Here is a 21,245-nt window from a genome sequence, read left to right as displayed (position 1 = left end):
TTATAATAAAAATCCAACACCAATTTATAAAAATAGGAAATATTTTCATCTTTAAAATGACACCAGAACAACAAAAGTCCAATGTAGGGAACCGGAGATATGAATTTTCAAAGATTTAATAAAATATAGCACTTAGAAGATTATAGCACCATATTGTGATACCTGCTCGCGATAGACCGGACCAAAGTCAAAGTTTCAGGCCGGGCGCGATGGAGCCCTGAGCGGCTACCGCTCCCGGTAGGTCCCGGTCTCAGTTTCTACCTTCACACTTGGAAACTCTTCTGGAGCTTTACTTCCCGAGGGTCCTCAAAGCTCCCAGCCAGTCCGGATCCAGATTGACTTGTGACGAGCTCCCGGTCAACTTCCCTGGAGCGGACTTAGAAAATATTTCAAGATTGCTTCAGTGGGACAACCCAGGAATCCAGGCCGGCACGAGATGGAAGGCAGGCGGCTTAGCTCTCGTGGTTGCTCCCGTTCACCTTTTCTACGAGCCGACTTAGAAACTATTCTGGAGCTTTTTCTCGCATGGTCTCTCGATGCTCCTCATGTAGCCGGATCCGGTGAGGGTTCACCGGCTACAGATTTCTTCTAGTTACAGTCAATCTCTGGAAGTTGGACCCATGGAGCTTTTAGCGGGACAAACCTGGATGGCTTGGCCGGCTCGCGGTTGAAGGCAGGCGGCCTGGGTGACCAGGTTGAGTCGGTCCCTCTATGGAGCTTTTTTTCAAAGTTGATCCAAAGTTCTCCAAACTTCTTGAACTTCTTCCTGAAGCTCCTCAAGGGGTCCCAATGTGTCTCAAACGTACTCCAAGTGTCTGGAAGCTCCAAGATGGTCCTTGAAAGTTGAGGACGTCCGTTCCCACAATCCACTGGTACAAAACCCTTACAAATCCACTGATGGGTCTCCAAGGTGTAGATTTAGTTGGTGATGTTCCAGTTGAGCTCTTTTAACCTGTTGCTTTCCGGGAGTCCACTCCTTAGTTCTTTTTCAGCAAAATAATCCACAGGGCTGTAATTTCAGATGGTGCAGTTTTCAGAGGTAAGGCCTTCGAAATCTTTGCACAGCCAAACCTCTCAGCAGGGCACTTCTTGCTTCAGTAAGTTTCAAGCAGCAGGTCTGAAGGGCTCTGCCCCTCTCAGATACTTATTCCAAGTTCCCTGGGTCATGCAGGAGGTCACTTCTGACCAATGGGAGAAGGGTAACTCCTCAAAGTTATGACCACATCCTGTAGAGTGTGGCACTATTTTGTCCCAGAGTGCATCAAATCTTCCAAATCCATAATGGCTGATTTTCCAGCAAGGAGGTAAGAGCTGGCTAAACACACCCCTAGGATGGCTAATTTACTTAGGCTCTTCCCCCTGCATCTGCTCATACCTTCCTTAATCCTACCATCTGCCTGAGGTGGTAAGTCCAGAGCTGTAAATGACACTGGCCTCTGCTCTCCTCTTTGAAGACCATGGTTTACGACTCCTTCCCCTGGCCTGGCATTCCTATGGAACAGCACACTGCCCTGCCAGCAGAGCTGGTTAACGCCCAGGCACTCTTTATCACCTCTTCAAGGCAGCCTGGCTAATTCACTTAACTCTGACCAATCAGGGCAGACCACTGGAAGGCTGAATTTGGACTTACAAACAAGAAAGTCTTATAACTTCTTGTAGTACACTTTAGGAGAAATTCAACAATATGATATTGTTGGATTTATTAATACCATTCTGGGAAGTCTTTGAATGGCATTTTTATCCCTCTCCTATCAAGAGTTATTAATCAATAACGTCCTACCATGTTAACCTATGTAACAGGGGATTTGCAATGGGAAAAATTACTTGGGCCATTTTTCCAGCACCAGGACTCACAAAAACATATGTTATAAGTACATGCCTTATATCTACAGGAAACCCACCCCATGTGCAACTAGGGGAGACTTTAGGGGTTCTGAATCTGTAGAAAGATTGCGATTCTCCCTCTACAGTGCTCCTAGCATCAAAGTCGAATTTGAGCAGCACTTTACCACAATGGGGGGAGTGAAATGTGAAAGAGCTGCTGGCCTCTAAAATGCCGTTCCCCAGGGTACTAGGGACTTCTAGGTAGTTTCAACCCCCCTGCCCTATTATATACAAGGGTTTATAGGGTAGGTGATGCCAATCACAGGAGTACCCTACCATACCATTGTGTACCCTAGTGTATGTAGGTGTTTTAACTGTATTCTTATGTGTTTCTTTCAGCATAGCACTGGTCCTGGGCCTGGTTAGGCAGAGCCCAGAGTCAGTTACCACTAGCATCAGTCAGCAAAAAGTTGGGGGGTGCCCAGGACATAGGATGACTTTGCAACATGTACACAACAGTAAGTTCAGAAAAATGTCCACTTTCTAAAAGTGGCGTTTCTAAAATAGTAATGTTAAATCCAACGTTTCCATTAAAGAGGGTTTATCGTTACCATTCCAAAGATATGAAACAGCTACTACTTTCTAATCAGGAATTATAGCTTAAAAATGTTTTAATGAATTCCCATGTTAGCCTATGAGAGGAATAGGCATCAGAGTAGTGAAAACCAAACTTAGCGGTTTGTCACTACTAGGACATGCAAAACATACCCTACCTCTATCAAAACATGTCCTACCTCTTCTAAACCCAGCACCCTGTCATATGGGCTGCCTAGGGTCAACCTTAGTGGTGACTTGTGTGTAATAAAAGGGGAGTTTAAGACTTAGCAAGTAGTTTTAAATGCCAAGTCGAAGTGGCAGTAAACTGTACACACAGGCCCTGCAATGGCAGGCCTGAGAAAGGCTTGAAAGGCTACTTGTGTGGGTGTACAGTTAGTGCTGCAGGCTCACTAGTCATGTATAGGAAAACAAGGGCCACCCTTCTCACATGGAATCAGGGTAATTTATATAACGAGGAACAGTGGTTCCTGTGGACAATGTGTGTAATATATGACAGTAGTTAGCTTAAAGGAAGTATTCATGGGCACAGAGATGTCGAGAGAGAGAAAAGAAACCATATACAAGACATTAACGAATATTAGCTGTTTATGTAAATGCGTAATCAAATTACTCAAGAAAGGTGTGTGGTGTTCCAAGTGAACATAGAATCTACATATCAAAAGGTGACAATTTGTGACATAAAATAGGTCTCAAGAATACATAATCAACCATAACATAAATATTCAGTCAGTAGTCACAACCTTCTAGTACAATGATAGGGGCTGGGGAATGGTTCGTTTTTAGATTTGTGTCGACAGCGTTTCGATCCCACCATCAATAGGGGGTCTCTTCAGGACCTAACATGGAGGGACACAAGAAGATTTGTAAATTCACTTTCAGAGTGTAAAGTACACACCACAAGGAAGTGTAATGAAAGAGAAGTACTCACAAAGGGCCCAGCCGGGCACCCTGTGAGGGTAGGGGGGCTGGACAGTCCTTTCGGCTTATTGTGTGATATTAAATGTCCGTAATGTAGAGAGCACAACAATCCGTGTCATGGATTTTTATCTAATTTAGCAGAGCTAGAGAAAATCCTCTTGCGTGTGCTGTAAATGAGTCCGCCGTAGTCAGCCTCATTAATAATCCGAAGTTACGGAGTATGATCAACAAGGACCGCTGAAGTCAGCCTCTGTCTGTAGAATGGCATGCTTAGTAGCATTTAAGTTACAGGCCCTGGGTATATGGTATACCACTTTACAAGGGACTTACAAGTTATTTAAATATGCCAAACAGGTGAACACCAACTATACCATGTTTAGAGAAGAAAGCCAATGCACTTTATTACTGGCTAGCGGTAACATACATAACATAACGTGTATTTGTAAAGCACACCTTCACCCAAAGGTATCATGGCGCTGAATAAGAAATGTTTATTGTTCCAAGCCACCAGTCTCGACTAAGTGGTAAAGTCCTCAGAGTCCCAAAGCCAACAACAACGAGGTGAGAAAAATGGTAGGAGAAAGGCAAAACGTTTGGGGTGGCCCTTCAGAGAGGGTCATTTTCTAACAGTTCTGCTTGTTGGGTGGATGGGATCCAACCAGTGGCGGCTGCTCCCGGGACAGCAGTCGTGGGGGGGGAATCACTTACCAGTCACCGCCACTCCTCCATCCTCTCCATCATCTTCCTTCTGTGTGAGCAGGAAGCACCCAGGCTCCCCTAAGCCAATCACAATGCTGCAATGCAGCGTTGTGATTAGTCTGAGCACCGTGGTTCGCACTCAGACAGGGACTGGGAACCTGGGCATGTTTTCCAACCAGGCTGTAATATGTAAATGGAGAACATGCAAAGTGCGCATGACTGGCCGGCCTAAGACGGCCGGCCAAACAGTCATGCGCAATTAGAGAGTGCCACCACTCCTCCCACTTGCTCTTCCCAGCCAAGCCCCTTCCCGCAAAACTGCCGCAGCACGGAAAAATAAGAAGATAATAACATGGCGTTACTATCATTTTATTTTTCCTTTCTTGCAGTGCTGAAAGGCAGCGGGCGACGCTCCTCGCTTTAGCGCAGGAGCTGCCCCTGGATCCAACTTTGTGTGTTGGGGAACAGTACAGTCTTTACTGCCTTCCAGGTGCTTTTTTTTATAATTCTTGTCTTTGTTGGGAGGAAGTTCCATAGTTTTGGGCATGTACGCAGAAGGAGGTTCCACTGATGCATGATGTCTTGTAGAGCAGGTGGCTAGCAGGAGGAGGTAGTCTTAACGCAAAGTGTTGTATTCTGTACCCTGTTGTTAATGCAGAGTGCCTGAAAGGAGTATCAGTCAGCACCTGGTGGCCAGTTAAGTACATGGAGGACTGTAGTGATGGAGGCATGTACATGTAGGTGTAGTGGTTGTATGGCTGCACCATTTTTCAGATGATGAAGCCTTAAGGCTTCAGTTTAGAAAGGAGCTTATATGGAAGGTGTGAGTGACTTACTGCTTGATCTGTCAGTGAGGTAGGAGGAAATCCAGTCTAGGAGCCATGTTCCTCTAGGTTTATTTAGAGCGAGAGGTTGTGAACTTAGTCAAAAGGGGCAAACGGGTCCAATCAGTAGTAGAATATCAACTCTATTTCTGTTTGCAGTTGTCTTCAGGTCATCCAAGATGAAGTTCAGCGTGGATTCACTTCTGGGATTGTCTTCAGGTCAAGCAAGATTTACTACCTCTGCCAAGATGGAAATGAGTTTGATGGTCAGAGAGAAGATTGGTTTCTACCATAAAGTTGGAGATCTGAGTGAAATGTCCTCTTTCACTTTACCTAAAAACAGACACTTGTGTTTGGAAAGTAGCTCTCTGGGTATGCTGGATCAAGGCTCTACTTGGGGGCTGGCCTGATGTAAGATGTCTTGAAATTGGTTTTCTAGATGCCTGACCTTTGGGGAGTTTAATGAGGATTCATTCTGGTGTGGCAGTGTTTGTGGTAAGTATGCTCTCTTTAAATGTGTGTGGAAGGTTGGGGTCTAGTGGGGAGCCAGCGGACCACTTGCTTAATCAGTTCCTTGAACTGGAAAGTGTAGATGTGTTTGATGGAGGACTGGGTCTGTGGTTTGCATGTGGAGGTCATTTTGTTTATCTTGGTCTGTGGAAGAAGGTTGCTGTATGACTTACTTATGATGTGTGTTTCAGGATCTTTTTTTGAGACAAGATGGTTTATGATGATGTAATTGAAGGCTTAGAGTGAGAGGTCTTTTGGTGGTGCAAGGCCTGTCATCCGGTCAGTAGTTTACAGACATGGCTTCAAGTTTTGTATCCATGCCAGTAAAATATTGGAAAAAGCAGTGAAATCTGGTACTTTCACCTTTTGTAATAAATACCTAAAAGAGCAAACACTTGAGGGAAGCAGTTAAAAGTATATGAGAGTTGTCCAGTTATTTCGAAATGGTTATTTAAGCAAATAGATAGATAATTGCCATGTTACAAAAGAATACTGAGAATTGCACATAAATTTTTTCCCTACTAGTTTTATCCCTTCCAGAATAGCATCAAATGGCCGGTATTGTTTTCAGAGAGAGGTAGCAACCATAGGCAGTGCAGTCTGGATTGTGGAATTCTCTGAGGATCTTGCTTATTTCCTTGAATGGGCATTTGGTTTTGAAGATCCGCTCGGAGATTAGTTATTTTCTGTTCATGGATTTTGAGATCATGGTATGTGACTGGAGGTGTATTTTGTCATGCTAGTGGTTAGATTTCTTCCACTGTGGTTGTGGATCTTTCTATATTTCTTTGCTAAACTGTGGGCTCCCTGGTCAGTAGAAAGGGTGCTTGGAAGTCTATCTAGGTATCAGTCTGTTTCGAGTCAAACATTATTTGTGTTTATTTTATTCAAAAATCTCCATTACTTTATTGATTGTGTTGTTATTATGTAAATTAAAAATTTGCCCTGGTCAATATTCTTCTGATATGAATTGTGTGTTTTGTAATTTAATCAAGGTCATCATTGTTCAGTGGCATAAATCAGATAGAGTGTTGCAACTTTATGACAAGTTATTATGCTGGAGAGCACAGCCTAGTCTTTTGAGGAAGAGAAACCAATGTCTGACCCCTACATCTGGTGTGCTTTTCCTATCACACCATTTCATTTCTTCACTGTGGCTCGAGTCACATTGTTATACTTGTACCAAAGCTCAACATAGGTTCACTAACAAATGCATTTGAAATATTATGCCCAAGGTAGCAGTGTTAAGGAACACCCCCAAAATTAATTTGGTTTAGGAAAATTAGTTCCTTCACAGAGGTAATATTTTTGTCATAAATGCACATTGACCAATGCAAATGTTCCACTTGTGGAAGTTCTGCATGCATTAATTTTACACAATTGAATATTTCTGGACTACTGTAACATAGTTTTCCAGGTGTATTCACGTATTTCTCTAACAATTTCACAAAAGTCGGAAATGAGCTCCACATGGGACTCAATAAAAACATTTTGATAATATATGCATTGGGATGCAGTGTATAGTTTAACTGAACAAAGAGTAAAACATCTAGTGAATGCTTGTTTCACATTTGACTTGATGGCATGATTCATAAAAAAAGACCCCCTTAATTGATCTGCAGTGAGTTTGCAGTATTTTTATTTTTGTTTTCAACTGGTAAAATATACTCATCGGCTAATGACATCATGTAATATTGGTATAATAACCACTGTCAAGCAAGCAATGATCATTTCATTTGAATTCTAACTGCACCATACACCTTGTGTTCTGTATGTCTGTTTTTCAGGCCCACCATTTTACGTACCAAATTCTGTAATTGAAAAGTTATATGGTGAGTTGTTTTCTTAATTCTTATTGTACATTGTTTGGATGAGGGATTATTTGCCATTTCACACCAGAAAAGCCTGCAATATCATTATATTCAAATAAGTGATCTGCAGCTTTGTTTGTATGTTTGTTTCGGTTATTCTTGAAGCCAGTAATAAGGTTTTCAAAGTGTATATTACAAACCCTTACCATAAATAAATACATTTATCTGTTGTGGTCCAGTTGTAAAGCCAAATATTTAAATTATGCTGTTTTCTGTCATGTAGTCTGTGGGAGGCGGAGCCCTTTAGGTCTTGAAAATCAGACAACAGTGACATAGGAATAGGTTTCTGGTTCAGAGGCTTGATACAGTTAGAAGACCTGTTGGCCCTCACCATACAAAACAGTTTACTATTAACATCATGAAAGCAGGGAACCTATAAAGGCAGAGTAACAAAAGATTAAGCACTACGTTTTTTGGTTTAGCCTCTTCGTATTGAAAAGGTTTCTTCTTCAGACAGTGTAAACATTTTGCATCACTTCCTAGAAAGGTAACATATTCACACAAATAATATTTTCCTTCCTTTCTTTTACAAGTAGCTTATCCGACATGAGGGTGTATGAAGTAGACCGTTTGTTTTGAGCAACATTGTTATTAACATAGCTCTCTTGAAAATATAGTTTACAGATTGTCCTTGGTAAGTGCCAAGTAGTCAAGAGTCTGCATGTCTTTTGCTCTAAAATTAGTGCATAGATGTAGCTGTTGTTATTCCTATAAATGTAGAAGATAAATGGCCAACATAACGTGATAAAAAGATTATTCCTGTCTTGTTCAATATACTTTCTCACAAACATGATTGGTCTGCACCTTCATGAGGCAGTTTTGCAGACTAAGCACTTGTGCCGACTTGCAGAATGATTGCCATCATCCGCCTTGCAGCTGCCAGTAGTTGTGAACTCAGCCCCCTCACCCTTAAAGATAGTGGAAATACCACATTTACATGGGCTTCAAGGACAACACTGATGACCAGCTTGGCAATATCACATCCAAGAGCATACAGTTTTCTAGGGTAACACTGTTACAGAGATTTGATCAAGATCTTCAAATATGTAAGAATATGTCAGGACCTCTCCAATTCAGACAAGTTTTTCTCTTTTTGAGTCGTATAGATCTTTACCTGACCTTTTACAACTTTAGGAGCAAATTGTAATTCTGTTCTCTGTTTTTCATGTACCTTGATGAAGACCCAGTTTTTAGCCATATCTTTTCCTAGTTTACATCATCTTACATCATCTAATTCCTTTTCCGTATTTTTATGCCAAGCCCTGATGTAAATAGGGGATATTGATGAATTCCAGGACAACACCAGTCTTCAGATTTCTACAATTAGACGTCTTAAGCCCAAGCGAAACTACAAGTTTCTCAAGTGGAGTACTGGCTTGGTAAGGCGGCCCTCCAAATGAACCTCAGTACATGTTTTGATCTACACCTACTTTCTAGGTGACATTGGGGCTTTGCATGCCATTCTTGGTATGGCGGTCATCCAAATGAACCACAGTACATTTTTGAGCCCCTGGTGGCTTAATTGGAGACAGTGGTTGGTAGAACCTAAAATTGGTACAATAACCTTGGTGTGCATTTGTTTTCCAATTGATGAGTCTACCCAGAAACTCATATCATCTGCCATGGTTTCTTTTGTATTCGTATTTTAAAGTAATAATCCTTGAACATTAAAACAGCATGACTATTGATATTCTCCTTCAGATACCACAGCAAGTTAAGCTTCCTTGCAAATGGTAAGAGCTCCATCAAAACATGTGATTGTTTTTTGATCAAGATTTAAATTGACTTTAAAGCTGGATTCAGTTCTAATTCGTTGGATGCTTAGAAAAATGGGGGACAGGCATCAGTGCTTCAAAAACAAGCATCATATTCAAAATTTCAGCATCAAACAGTGGGATATTGTGCTCCCTGTTTCCAGGGGAGATGTCTCTTATGTCATCACTCTTTCTAATGATCATGGTAAGAGGATCCACAGCCAAACTAAAAGGAAGGAAGAGGACATTAATCCACAGTACCACATTTTTATAGAACTGGGCTTCATAAGAAACCATTTATTACCACCCCCAAGTTAGTGGCTGTATTATTTGCAAATATAGACCTGATAAACCTAGGAACCAGCTTGAATCTTGGCAGTTTCTGAGTTGTAAAGACTATTTGGCCCAGGCAAATGCCTTTTTGGTATTGAAGGAAAGAAATCAGGATGTTGGTATGCTGCCTCAGTTAGCATTGTATATGAGATTACTGATTTACTGTACGCTATTGCATCACCCCACCCACACCTACCTCTCACAATCCTAGCGAAGCGCCTCAAGTCATGTTGCTGGTATTTTTGTCTACAGCATCGCATTTAGATTCAGGAGAGTAATCAAACTTGTACAAAGTGTGCAGCATGCACACTTTATTAATTATACGAATTAACCAATAGACAGGCTACCCTTCCCTCTGTTCCAAAGATAGTTGAATAGTTAATATAGTAGACACAGTAGATGAAAACAAATGAAAATTATAAGGGAAGATGTTAAGCTCTGCTGCTTTATTGCATGTTTTCACGTTATTTGCCATAAGGATTTCTTTGTTTTAGCTTATGCCTCCTAAATTACTGTCATCTCCCAAGAGTAACTGGGACAGAAGCATTTTATCCAGATATTTCTAGTTTCAGCCTGCCACCACTACCATGTGTGTACAGCTTCTAAAGGAAACACTTAAAGACCACCAATGTGTCTGCTCCTATGTATTTGCAATTTACATCCAAAGTGACAATGTTATGGATATAGGACTTATAACTCACCTTTAATTGTCCAAACCGGAGCCTGTCAGGCATTTTCCCTTTTTGTAATATTGCAGTTTCATACAGCATATGGCAAACTCTTTACTTTTGGAGAGCAGTGTATTGAGGTCACCAAATACTGGTACCAATTTGCTTTAGACCTTCTGTAGGGTTGAATGTCATGGTCGCACTGCTATGTCCTGCTCCTGATGTCATAATTTTAAACGTACCTGTTATCAATCAATCAATCAATCAGTTAATTTGTAAAGCGCACTACTTACCCGTAAGGGTTTCAAGGTGCTGGGGGGAGGGGGGGTGCTGCTGCTTCTGGTCGAAAAGCCAGGTCTTGCGTCGTCTCCTGAAAGTCAGCAGGTCTTCGGTTTGTCGTAGGTTGAGGGGGAGGGTGTTCCAGGTCTTGGCGGCGCGGTGGAAGAAGGACCTGCCTCCGGAGGTGGTTCTACGGATGCGTGGGACCGTGGCCAGGGTGTGGTCAGCGGAGCGGAGTTTCCTGTTGGGTACGTAGAAAGAGAGTCGACTGTTGAGATAGGCTGGGCCGGTTTTGTGGAGTGCCTTGTGTGCGTGGATCAGGAGCTTGAAGGAGATTCTTCTGTCGACGGGGAGCCAGTGTAGGTTCCTCAGGTGGGGGGTGATGTGGTCGCGGCGTGGGACGTCGAGGATCAGGCGTGCAGAGGCGTTCTGGATTCTTGGCAGTCTGTTGATGAGCTTGGACAGGGCCCCGACGTAGAGGGCATTTCCGTTGTCGAGTCGGCTGCTGACTAGGGCCTGGGTGACTGTTTTCCTCGTGTCTGTCAGGATCCATCTGTAGATCTTGCGGAGCATACGGAGGGTGTTGAAGCAGGTAGAGGAGACTGCGTTAACTTGTTTGGTCATGGTGAGTTTCGAGTCGAGGATGACTCCCAGGTTGCGTGCGTGGTTGGTAGGAGCCGGGGGTGTCCCCAGTGATGCGGGCCACCAGGAGTCGTCCCATGCTGAGGGGTTGGGCCCGAGGATCTCCATCTTGTCTGAGTTCAGTTTAAGTCGGCTTATCTTCATCCAGTCGGCGACAGCCTTCATTCCCTGGTGGAGGTTGGAATTGGCAGTGGGGGGGTCCTTTGTGAGGGAGAGGATCAGCTGCGTGTCGTCGGCGTAGGACATTATGTTGAGGTCGGGCGATGCGTGCGAGTGATTCCATGTAGACGTTGAACAGCGTCGGGCTGAGGGAGGATCCCTGTGGGACGCCGCAGATGATCTCAGAGGCTTCGGACTAGAACGGGGGGAGGCGGACTCTCTGAGTTCTGCCGGAGAGGAAGGAGGTGGTCCAGTCCAAGGCCTTGTCGCGGATCCCTGCGTCGTGGAGGCGCGTGCGTAGTGTGCGGTGGCAGACGGTGTCGAAGGCGGCGGAGAGGTCCAGGAGGATGAGAGCCGCCGTCTCGCCGTTGTCTAGCAGGATGCTGATGTCGTCTGTGGCGGCGATGAGGGCGGACTCGGTGCTGTGGTTGCTGCGGAATCCTGATTGGGATGGGTCCAGGATGCTGTTGTCTTCGAGGTGACTGGTGAGCTGGGTGTTAACTATCTTCTCGATGACCTTTGCTGGGAACGGAAGCAGGGAGATGGGCTGGAAGTTCTTCAGGTCGCTCGGGTCCGCCTTGGGTTTCTTCAGTAGGGCGTTGATCTCGGCGTGCTTCCAGCTCTCAGGGAAGGTAGCGGTCTCGAAGGAGAGGTTGATGATGCTGCGCAGGTGGGGTGCGATGGAGCTGCCGGCTTTGTTGAAGATGTGGTGTGGGAGAGGGTCAGACGTGGATAGTGCCCATGGTCTTGATTGTGTCCTCGATGCTCATGTTGGCCCAGGTTGTCAGGGAGTCGTGGTCGATGGGGTGCGGTGGGTCCGGCGTCTCGGGCCTGTAGGGGTCGTCCGGGGGTTGAAGCTGTCATGGATGTCGATGATCTTGCGGTGAAAGAAGGTGGCGAGGGAGTCGCACAGGGCTTGCGATGGCGGGATGTCGTTGGCGCTGGAGCTGGGGTTGGAGAGTTCCTTCATGATGTTGAAGAGCTCCTTGCTGTTGTGTGCGTTGTTGTCAAGGCGGTCTTTGAAGGAGGTCCTTTTGGCGGTCCTGATGAGGTGGTGGTGGTTGTGGATGGCGTCTTTGTGGGCAGCCCGGCTGTCCGGCGTCTTGTCGCTGTGCCATTTGTTCTCCAATTTCCGGCAAGTGCGCTTTGATGCTAGGAGTTCCGGGGTGAACCAGCTGGCTCTCTTGCAGGTTTCTCTGTTGGTTGGCTTTTTCAGCGGGGCTAAGGTGTTGGTGCAGTCGTCCATCCAGCATCTGAGGGTGCGTGCACCATCATCAGGGTTGGTGGGGTTGGTCGGTGGGTTGAGTGCGAGGTTTGTCTGTAGTTGTTCTTCAGTGACTTTGCCCCAGCAGCGGCTAGGGAGCTGTAGGGTGCGGTGGTGTGTGAGGGGTTTGCGGAAGGTGAAGTGGATGTTATGCTTGCTCCACAGGGCTCACGTCCCAATTCCCAGGGCAAGTGCTCTAAATAATTTTTAAGTGAGTTGCTCACAGACGTGAGCACTTCTCATTCCTCTCTATGCACTGTCCATTATAGCCATTTAGTTTTGTGTTGGAATTCACAAAAGTTCACCTTTGGCTTAAAATGAAGCATTGCCTTGAAAATAATTGTCACTAAGACATTGCCACTGCTACCACCTAAACAAAGAAGATACTCTGAGTATCTCCGTTCCCTCTTCTTGTGGTCAGCTGTTGCAGAAAAGTATTGAAGACCAACAAAAAGTACCTGTTTGGCTGTAAAATACACAATAACGTATTCTACTAAAGGTTGCCTGCCATTGCCTTTAGTAATGCATTGCTAGGGAGATAGGACAGATCCCTGTGGGCCTGCCTGAAGCAGTGCGCAATTAACAACTTATGAGAGAAAGGAACATTTAAAAAAAACAATTTCTGAGGGGATGATTGTCTCAAACCAAATTATAAATGCTTCAGAAAACTCCTCCAATGTGGCAGCTCATCTTATTGCCATAGATTGGCAATAGGATATTCATCCTGGCTGCACCTGAAATGGTCTCCAACTAGATGCTTATTAAAGAATCTTAAATCTTTCCGTTTCAAGTTACATGCTTTACTGCCCCTTCCTGCTTAAACATTATCCTGAAGTGGCTGAAAAGGTATTATTCCCCTGAATTGGACCTGACCTCCATAGTGGTTCACCCCAAGGCAGGACACCCCCCGAGAAGTGATCCTAATGTCAGCCTCTGTCTGTATTCTAAAATTCTGGCCAATCGGCTACAACCCACCGTAACAATACCTGATCCATTGAGACCAATGTGGCTTTATGCTTGAGTGCAGTACGAGACACTGCATCTGGAGAGTCCAAGTGGCCCTCTCCAGGTTGGGAGCGTCACATCCCCATGGTGTTGCATCTATTAGATTTTGATAAGGCATTCAACAGGGTGGTCTTGTCCTTTCTTGAGGCTGTCCTTGCGCGAGTGATTTTTAGAAAGCACTGAAGGCGCCTTATTGGGGCCCTATACTACCAAACCCATGCCAAGGTTCAGGCCAATGGCTCCCTGTCAAATCTTTTTCCTATTCGACAGGGCACGCTGCAAGGTTGTCCCTGCCTCCGATATTGTTTGCCCTCAAGATTGAGCCCTGGTGCGGCTCATCCATTGTGACACCCAGCTCAGTGGGTGGTCGTGGGATGGAGGGCCGGAAGAGAGGATTTTGCTGTATGCTGACAACGTGCTATTGCTTTTATCTGACCCCTCTACTTCGGGCCCCGTTGTCTTCAACTCCTTACCTTGTTTGAGGAGGCCTCTGGCCTCCAGGTCAACCCTTCCAAATCCTTATTAGTTCTGATTGGAGGTGATGCTGCCACCTATCTTTGTGCCCTGATATCCCTTTGCGACGCCTCTCTTTCAAGTACTTGAGAGTTCATATTTCCCTAATTCCTGAACTTACGAAGCACCTTAACTTGTGCCCATCGGTGTCCAAAATAAAGACTGATATACAGAAATGGTCGCATCTTCTCCTGCATGTGATTGACTGTGTTGCCCTTTTCAAAATGATGATCTTCCCCCGCTTCCTTTATATTTTTCAGCACTTCCTGCTCCCGATACCTCTGAGCTGATTTTGTGTCCTTAATTCCATTCTCCGTTGCTTTCTTTCTTCGGGCCGCTGATCCCTCATAGCGTTTCCCAATGGTCTACAGTCTCCCTATGATGGCAGGCTGGGGATGGTGAACCTTCATTGTTATTACCTGGCTTCCCAGCTGGTTGTGGTCAGTGACTGGCTTAATGTCGGGTGGGAAAACTCGGCATGCTGGGGGGAACACTCTATCAAGTGTTTTGAACGCATTCTGGACATTCTGTATGGCCCTCCGTTACCCAGCGGCTTACCTGATATTACTCGCTTGATTTTTCATTGACGGCGCTCTGTGTTGCGTTTAGGCTGGAATGGTACATTGACAGGGAAAACTCCCCTGAGGAGGGGACGCTGGCTGCACCACTTTGCTGGCTTTTAGGGTTTTCAAAAGTGGGATATGATTGGCATCTATTTGCGCAGGAAAACATATTTTGCCCTTTTCAGAACTGCAGGTTTGTTATGAGCTCCTCTGTACACAATTACATAAGTATCTGTAGCCCTGCCACGCACTCATGGCTAACATACCTCCAGACACTGTGATACCAGAATTCAGTCCCTTGGGAGCCAAGTTGCTGATGGGTGGCATTGGCAGAGGCGCGTTCTCCCAGGTTTATCGTTCCTTATTGCAAACGCCCCACATGCATTTGAGAACTTCTGCCTGCGCTGGTAGGGCTGGCTTGGCGAACTTGATGAGGCGGATTGAAGGGAATGTCAGATGGCCCAGCGCACGCTTGCTATCTCTACCCATCTCCGGCTAATTCAATTGAACTACTTGCACATGACTTACCTTACCCCGATCCGCTTGTATAGACCTGGCAAAATTCCCCATCCGGTTTGCTATAGATGATCCAAAGCTCCGGACGATTTCTACCATGTGGTTTGGGCTTACCCGGTCATCTATGTGTATTGGCAGCAGCTGCTTGGCGAGCTTACAGTGGTCCTGGAGCGCATTTTGACCTGACCCCCTATAGGCACCCTCCGGGGGTTGGGTGACGAGATGGGGGCTCTCGGGCAGAACTCACGTTTGTGGGTGTCACCACATTGGTGGCTAAGACAGGCATTGCTCTGGGCAGGAATTCTACTTGCGTCTGACCCTGGCGGAATGGAGGGCAGGAGTGGACTAGTGCGCTCAACTTGAAAAGCATGTTTACCTTACCTATGGTTACCCGCATAAAGACAAGATATGGGAGAGGTGAGGGGCATACTATGGATTTGAACTGTGACTTGTTTGTGGCTGGTTGTGCAATGACAGTAAAATACAATTGTTCTTTTATCTTGTGTGGTGGTTCAAAACAAATAAAAAATTGTAATAAAAAATGCTGTACAGCACACATGCCTATAAAGTAATGCATATGATCAAGATCAACTTGAAGTCTCTGAAGGCCCAACCCATTTCCCCTCCCGTCAATATCTCCTGTAAAGACTGTTTTCTGTTGATGGATATGCTTTCCATGTGGATGTCGGGTGCGAACTGGAGGAAGAGCAGTGCGTCGAGACCTCACAAGGTCCTATGCCTCATATTATTCTATGATGCTAAAATCTACTTATGTTATCCAGCCGAAGTCTGTATTCAGGTCTTCAATCCCAGACCCTCAAGATAAATTGTATTACAGAAATGTGGATGTGCGCAGTCATACTGAGGTGTCATGCCACTGAGTGCTGGGGACAGTTATAATGTCTTCCTTCAAATGGAAACCAGGGGAAAAAACTCCGCTGTTGAAGCCTGAAGAATGGAAAAATCTCTATCTCCACATTCACTTCCTTCCTTGTCTGAGAGAGGCCTCTGACCTCCTGGTCAGAGTCACAGCTCTCCCCCAGTGCAGCTCCACCATAAAGGCACTGCCCTTAGCGTCAACTTGAGCTTCAGGTAGGTTTTCGAGACCCTCCTCCAACCGCAGGCTCCTGCCTGCACCTCATCCCTGGTGGTCTAGTGGAAGAGCATGCTCTTCTGCTTGGCTGCTCCGTGTGTCATCCTCTTCTGTTCTGCCTTTTTATGTTCTGCCTTTTTATGTCTTGTCTTTTTCTGTTTTGCCTTTTTTCTGTATGCCCTTTTCTGGTTTCCTTTTCTGTTTTCCCCGCCGCTGTTGCCCCCGCCCCCCCAGCGTGTTCCCGCTCCCACCTCCCAGCTGCTCACCCTCCCTGACCTCTACTTAATGGCGCCTGCTGTGCGGACACGTGCAGTGGTCGCACCGCTGGCGATTGGAAGGCATGCCAAAGGCAAGCCTGTCTGCGCCAGTCCGCAACCCGACCGGGACCAGCACCAGGGATGCTGGTCCCCTGACCCCCTGTCGCTACGACTCCAGCACTCTCCACACACTCAACCCCGGACGCAACAACAACTGGCAGCTCTCGACGCCGAGCAAAACCCAGGGCCCGATCTCCTGCTGCGACTGCCGCCTGACCATCACCCACCTCCGGACCCAGGCAGCCACCCCAACCCACGGAATGCCAACTCACACAAGCCACTGAACTGCATCCTCCTCAATGTACGCTACCTACACAGACACGCAAAAGAAATCTGGGACCTCCTCAACACTCACTCGCCTGACGTCGCCTTCCTCACAGAGACCTGGACCAACACCAGCTCCATACCCTACATCTCAACCGCCATCCCCAATAAAGGCAAGATCCTGAGGAATGACCACCCCAACCGCCCAGGAGGAGGCCTCGCCATTGTCCACAAAAGCTCCCTCCGACTAACCACCACCAACTCAGAATACACCTCGCCCTTCATGGAACACATCCACTTCCAGATCCAGCCCAACCCTAGAACGATGCTCCGATGAATACTTGCCTACAGACCTCCCAGACCCGGCATCCCCTTCACCAACGTCATCACAGACCACATCGCTCCCCACGCCCTTGCCTCCACAGACTACATACTACTCTGAGACCTGAACTTCCACCTAGACAACCACAGTGAGCCCAATACCACCGCCCTCCTAGAGAACCTCACCAATATAGGACTGAAGCAACTTGTCTCCAACCCCACTCACACAGCAGAACACTCACTTGACCCCATCTTCGCCGGAGTGAACAACATTTGCTTCAGCCACACCATGGAACTGCTCAGGACAGACTACCACTGCATTAATTTCTCCTTCTCAAAACCCACCGCACACAAGCACATGCCCCGTCCCCCATGCAGAAGCTTGAACAAAGTGTCCGAAGGACACCTCACTTCCGCCCTCAACTGCACTCCTCCCCCAACGACGACAGACCCCAACCCAGCGGCGAGAAACCTCCACCTATGGATCCCCAACACTCTTGCCCCCCTCCAGAACACCACGAGACGGCACAGCAAGAAAAGCCAACTGGTTCACCACGGACCTCCAAGAATCCAAGCGCTCTTGCCTATGACTGGAGAAGACATAGAGAAACAGCAAAACCCCGGAAGCATGCTCTGCCTACAAGGCAGCCACTGCGGCCCACCACCAACTCATCAAATTAACAAAGAGAAACTTCATCCAAGACAGAGTCTTCTCCAACTCCCACAATTTTGAAAGAATTCTTAGCCATCATACAAAAATTTACCAGACCCAACAGCGAAACAATCGACGTCCCTCCCTTCCAAGACCTCTTCAACAAACTCAGCTCCTTTTTTCACTTCAAGAATCACTTCAAAATCAAGACGCTCCATGACAACTTTGACACCTGCACCTGCACACTGCACCACCACAATTCCCACCACCAGCGAGGCCATCCAACAGACCCTCCTCACCTGGACCCCTCACACCACAGAAGACACCGTAAAGACAATGAAAAGCATCCATTCCGGAGCACCTACTGTCCCCTGCCCCCTGCACATCCTACACAGGAGCACCACTGCCATTGCACCCGAACTGTTCCCTCGAGACCGCCACATTCCCCAATGACTGGAAACGCGTCAAAGTCAACCCCCTCCTAAAGAAGTCCTCCACAGACCCGACGGATCTCAAGAACTTCAGGCCTATCTCACTGCTCCTTTTTGCCACCAAAGTCATCCGAAAACCCGTCAACACCCAGCTAGTACACTTCATAGAAATCAACAACATCCTAGACACCTCTCAATCTGGATTCCGCAGCAACTACAGCACCAAGACCGCCCTCATAGCCGCCGACGACCACATCCGCTCCCTCCTCGACCAAGGCCACACAGCAGCCGTCATCCTCTTGGACCTTTCAGCAGCCTTAGACACTGTCTCCCACCGCACATTAACCTCTAGGCTCCACGACGCCGGCATCCAAGGAACAACCTTAGACTGGATTGGATCTTTCCTCACAGGCAGAACACAAAGAATAAGACTTCCGCCCTTCCTATCCGAACCAATAGAGATCAGATTCGGAGTACCCCAAGGCTGCTCCCTCAGCCCCACACTCTTCAACGTCTGCATGACCCCCCTTGCAACCATCGTCAGAAACCACGGGCTCAACATGGTCTCATACGCCAACGACACCCAGCTCATCCTCCCTCACCAAGGAACCCGACATCACCAGGCACAATTTCCAAGAAGGGATATAAGACATCGAGCAACAGCTGCCTGAATCTCAAATCAGAGAAAACAGAAGTCCTCATCCTCAGCTCCACCCCCTCCGCATGGGAAAACATGGTGGCCCCCCTCTGTCGGAAACTCACCCACTCCAACAAATCAACGCAACCTCGGCATCATACTCGAGTCTTCACACACCATCAACCGCCCGATCAACGCTGTGTCCTCTACATGCTTCAACACCCTCCACATACTTCGCAAGACCTTCAAATGGATCCCCCCTGACTCCAGGAAGACTGTCACCCACGCACTCATCACCAGCAGACTGGACTACGGAAACGCATTCTATGCCGTAATCAACAAAAAACTCCTCCTTAAACTCCAGACCGTCCAGAACGCCGCAGCCAGACTTATCCTCGACATCTGACGACATGACCACATCACCCAACCCCTCCTTGACCTCCACTGGCTCTCCGTCGAAAGAAAATAACCTTCAAATTGCTCACACATGCCTACAAAGCCTTCCTTAACACCGGACCCTAATACCTGACGGAAAAAATCTCCTTCCACACCCCCAAGAGAAACCTCAGCTGTGCTGACCTCGCCCTAGCCACGGTCTTTTGCATCCCGTCTTGGAGCTGCTCACCCCCCTTCCCCCCAGCGCCTTGAGACACAGTGAGTAGTGCCCTCTAAAACCCCTGATTGATTGATTGATTGAATATGTCGACTTTTCTCTTAGTGAAGAATCTGTGGCTCAGTTGAAAACAATGAGAGTCTTCTAAGATGGCTTGACAGATGGAGTCCTTTCAAAATCCCCGTTAGAAAAAACGTGTCTGGATAGAGGGTTATGCCTCCAGCACAGTGATAGTGTGAACATACTTGTCCACCTCGCCCTCAAAGTGTTGATCAGGCAATATTTCCAAGGTCACTGACCCAGCCGTGTTATTCGCCAGCTCACTGAACTTTGGGTCTACCTTTAGTATGATTTATCTTCTCCACATAGCAGAATCAGCTCCGTTGGCATTCATTATTAAGGAGGAATATAGCATGTTGTCCGTCCTGGTCAAGAGGACTCAGTTTTAGTGGAAGCGTTGTTACCCGGGTAGTGTGATGGTGTAAGAAGCATCTACACTGCCTTCTACCTCATAATCTATACATTATATATTTTTCGGCCTACTTAAATGGATTCATAATTTAGAAGAACTGTCACTGTTCCGCTGGAGGGCTCCAGAGATAATAGTTCCTCAGAAGAAATTGGAGAACTTGCAGCGGAGAAGCGCTAACCCATAGTAATAAATGGCTGAAGGGGAATAGTAGAGCAGGTACACACTGCCAGGAAAGTTTCACTGGAAACCAGCGGGAGCCATGCCGAGGAAGTGGGAAAACAGGCCTGTTGCTCTCTCAGACCACCAACCTGAAATGGTTGCTTGAATATACTATAGAAAGGTTTTCATTTATGATAAGGTTCACAACAATTCAATGTACTCAATAGCTACTGTAAAGGAACATAGAATCTGTGGCAGTAGCTAACAAGGATCTTCAGTCTTCTGAAGAGAGGTGATCTTGTGAGCTAGACATCAAGATTGAGGTCTATCGGATCTCCCTAAATGTTGAAGGTAACTTGGAAGACTGTGTATTGTCAGTAGCATCTACACCCACAGCTAACAAACCTCATAAACTACCTAACGTAAATGCTGGTGTAGCAATTGTTTAGCATTGGTGTTGAGTCAAACATTTTGAGGTTTGTATTCAGTATTTATGATTCTGATGATTTTTTTCCAAACTTTTACTTGTTCTCTGTTGCTTTTTAGGTGAATCCTGCAACATCAAGTTACTTGAGACAGTCGATGCACTGGATGACCGAATTAGAGGGTGGGGCCTGGATTATTTCCAGGAGACAATACACTTGCTCACACTAAAGGCTAATACTCCATGATAATGAGATCGCTAAACGACTAGGCACTCCAATGCAGTTCAACATCCTGGTTTTATTTTTGAGAACAGTGTGTATTAAAACATAATTTAAAAATTATACTTTTGTATGAAATATAATGTTACTAAATCTCATTTACTCAAGTGTTTATTTTAAGGGCAAATGCTGTGTGCATCTGTGTATGAATATTGTCTGTGTTACTCACAATATGCAAATGGTGCTTTCTGGAGACTGATATACTGTTGAGCTCTTGGCCTTTAAGTATATTTGAGTGTATGTATGGATTTAAAATGGATTCTTAAAAAATATATATATTGTGGAATAGCAGTTTGAAAAAAAGAGAACATGGAAGCCGTATAAAATCACAATTGAGAATATCAAGCTGTGAAGTTCTTCACACAAATCAGGGTGCAACTTAACAAGGCAACCATCTCCAACAGAAAATATTCAATAAAGGAAACACAAGTTTTAAATTAGAGTATTCCTCTGCATTTGGAACTTGTAGAGTCATGGGCAGTTTCCTCCTCTCTTACAGTTATTCCACCAGTTTATGATCAGTTCGGACTGTAACCACACATAGATGATCTGCACCCACCTTTCCCCCATGGCCCTTACTCCTTAAAACCTAGGGCTTCTTTCCTGCATGCTGTATAAAGTA

General features: G+C 46.0%; 1 protein-coding gene across 2 annotated transcripts in view; it reads left to right on the top strand.

The window, feature by feature from the left end:
• Positions 1-20,721, top strand: part of LOC146822941 (putative thiopurine S-methyltransferase) — a 232,630-nt gene extending 211,909 nt beyond the window's left edge. The window contains exons 8-10 of one of the 2 annotated variants that reach the window (XR_014962097.1): positions 5,043-5,378; positions 7,181-7,225; positions 20,466-20,721. Coding sequence is in view for 1 of the 2 variants with exons in the window: in XM_085607094.1 (XP_085463220.1) it covers positions 7,181-7,225; positions 20,466-20,590 (170 nt within the window). In the remaining variant the exon portion in view is untranslated. The remainder of the gene's footprint in view (positions 1-5,042; positions 5,379-7,180; positions 7,226-20,465) is intronic. The other variant, XM_085607094.1, reaches the window with a different exon arrangement.
• Positions 20,722-21,245: the final 524 nt, after the last annotated feature.

This window comes from Triturus cristatus, chromosome 5_2, assembly GCF_964204655.1.
Source record: "Triturus cristatus chromosome 5_2, aTriCri1.1, whole genome shotgun sequence".
Classification (NCBI taxonomy): domain Eukaryota; kingdom Metazoa; phylum Chordata; class Amphibia; order Caudata; family Salamandridae; genus Triturus; species Triturus cristatus.
The sequence above is the reverse complement of the archived record's forward strand: the minus strand, read 5'-3'. Positions and strand labels throughout refer to the sequence as shown.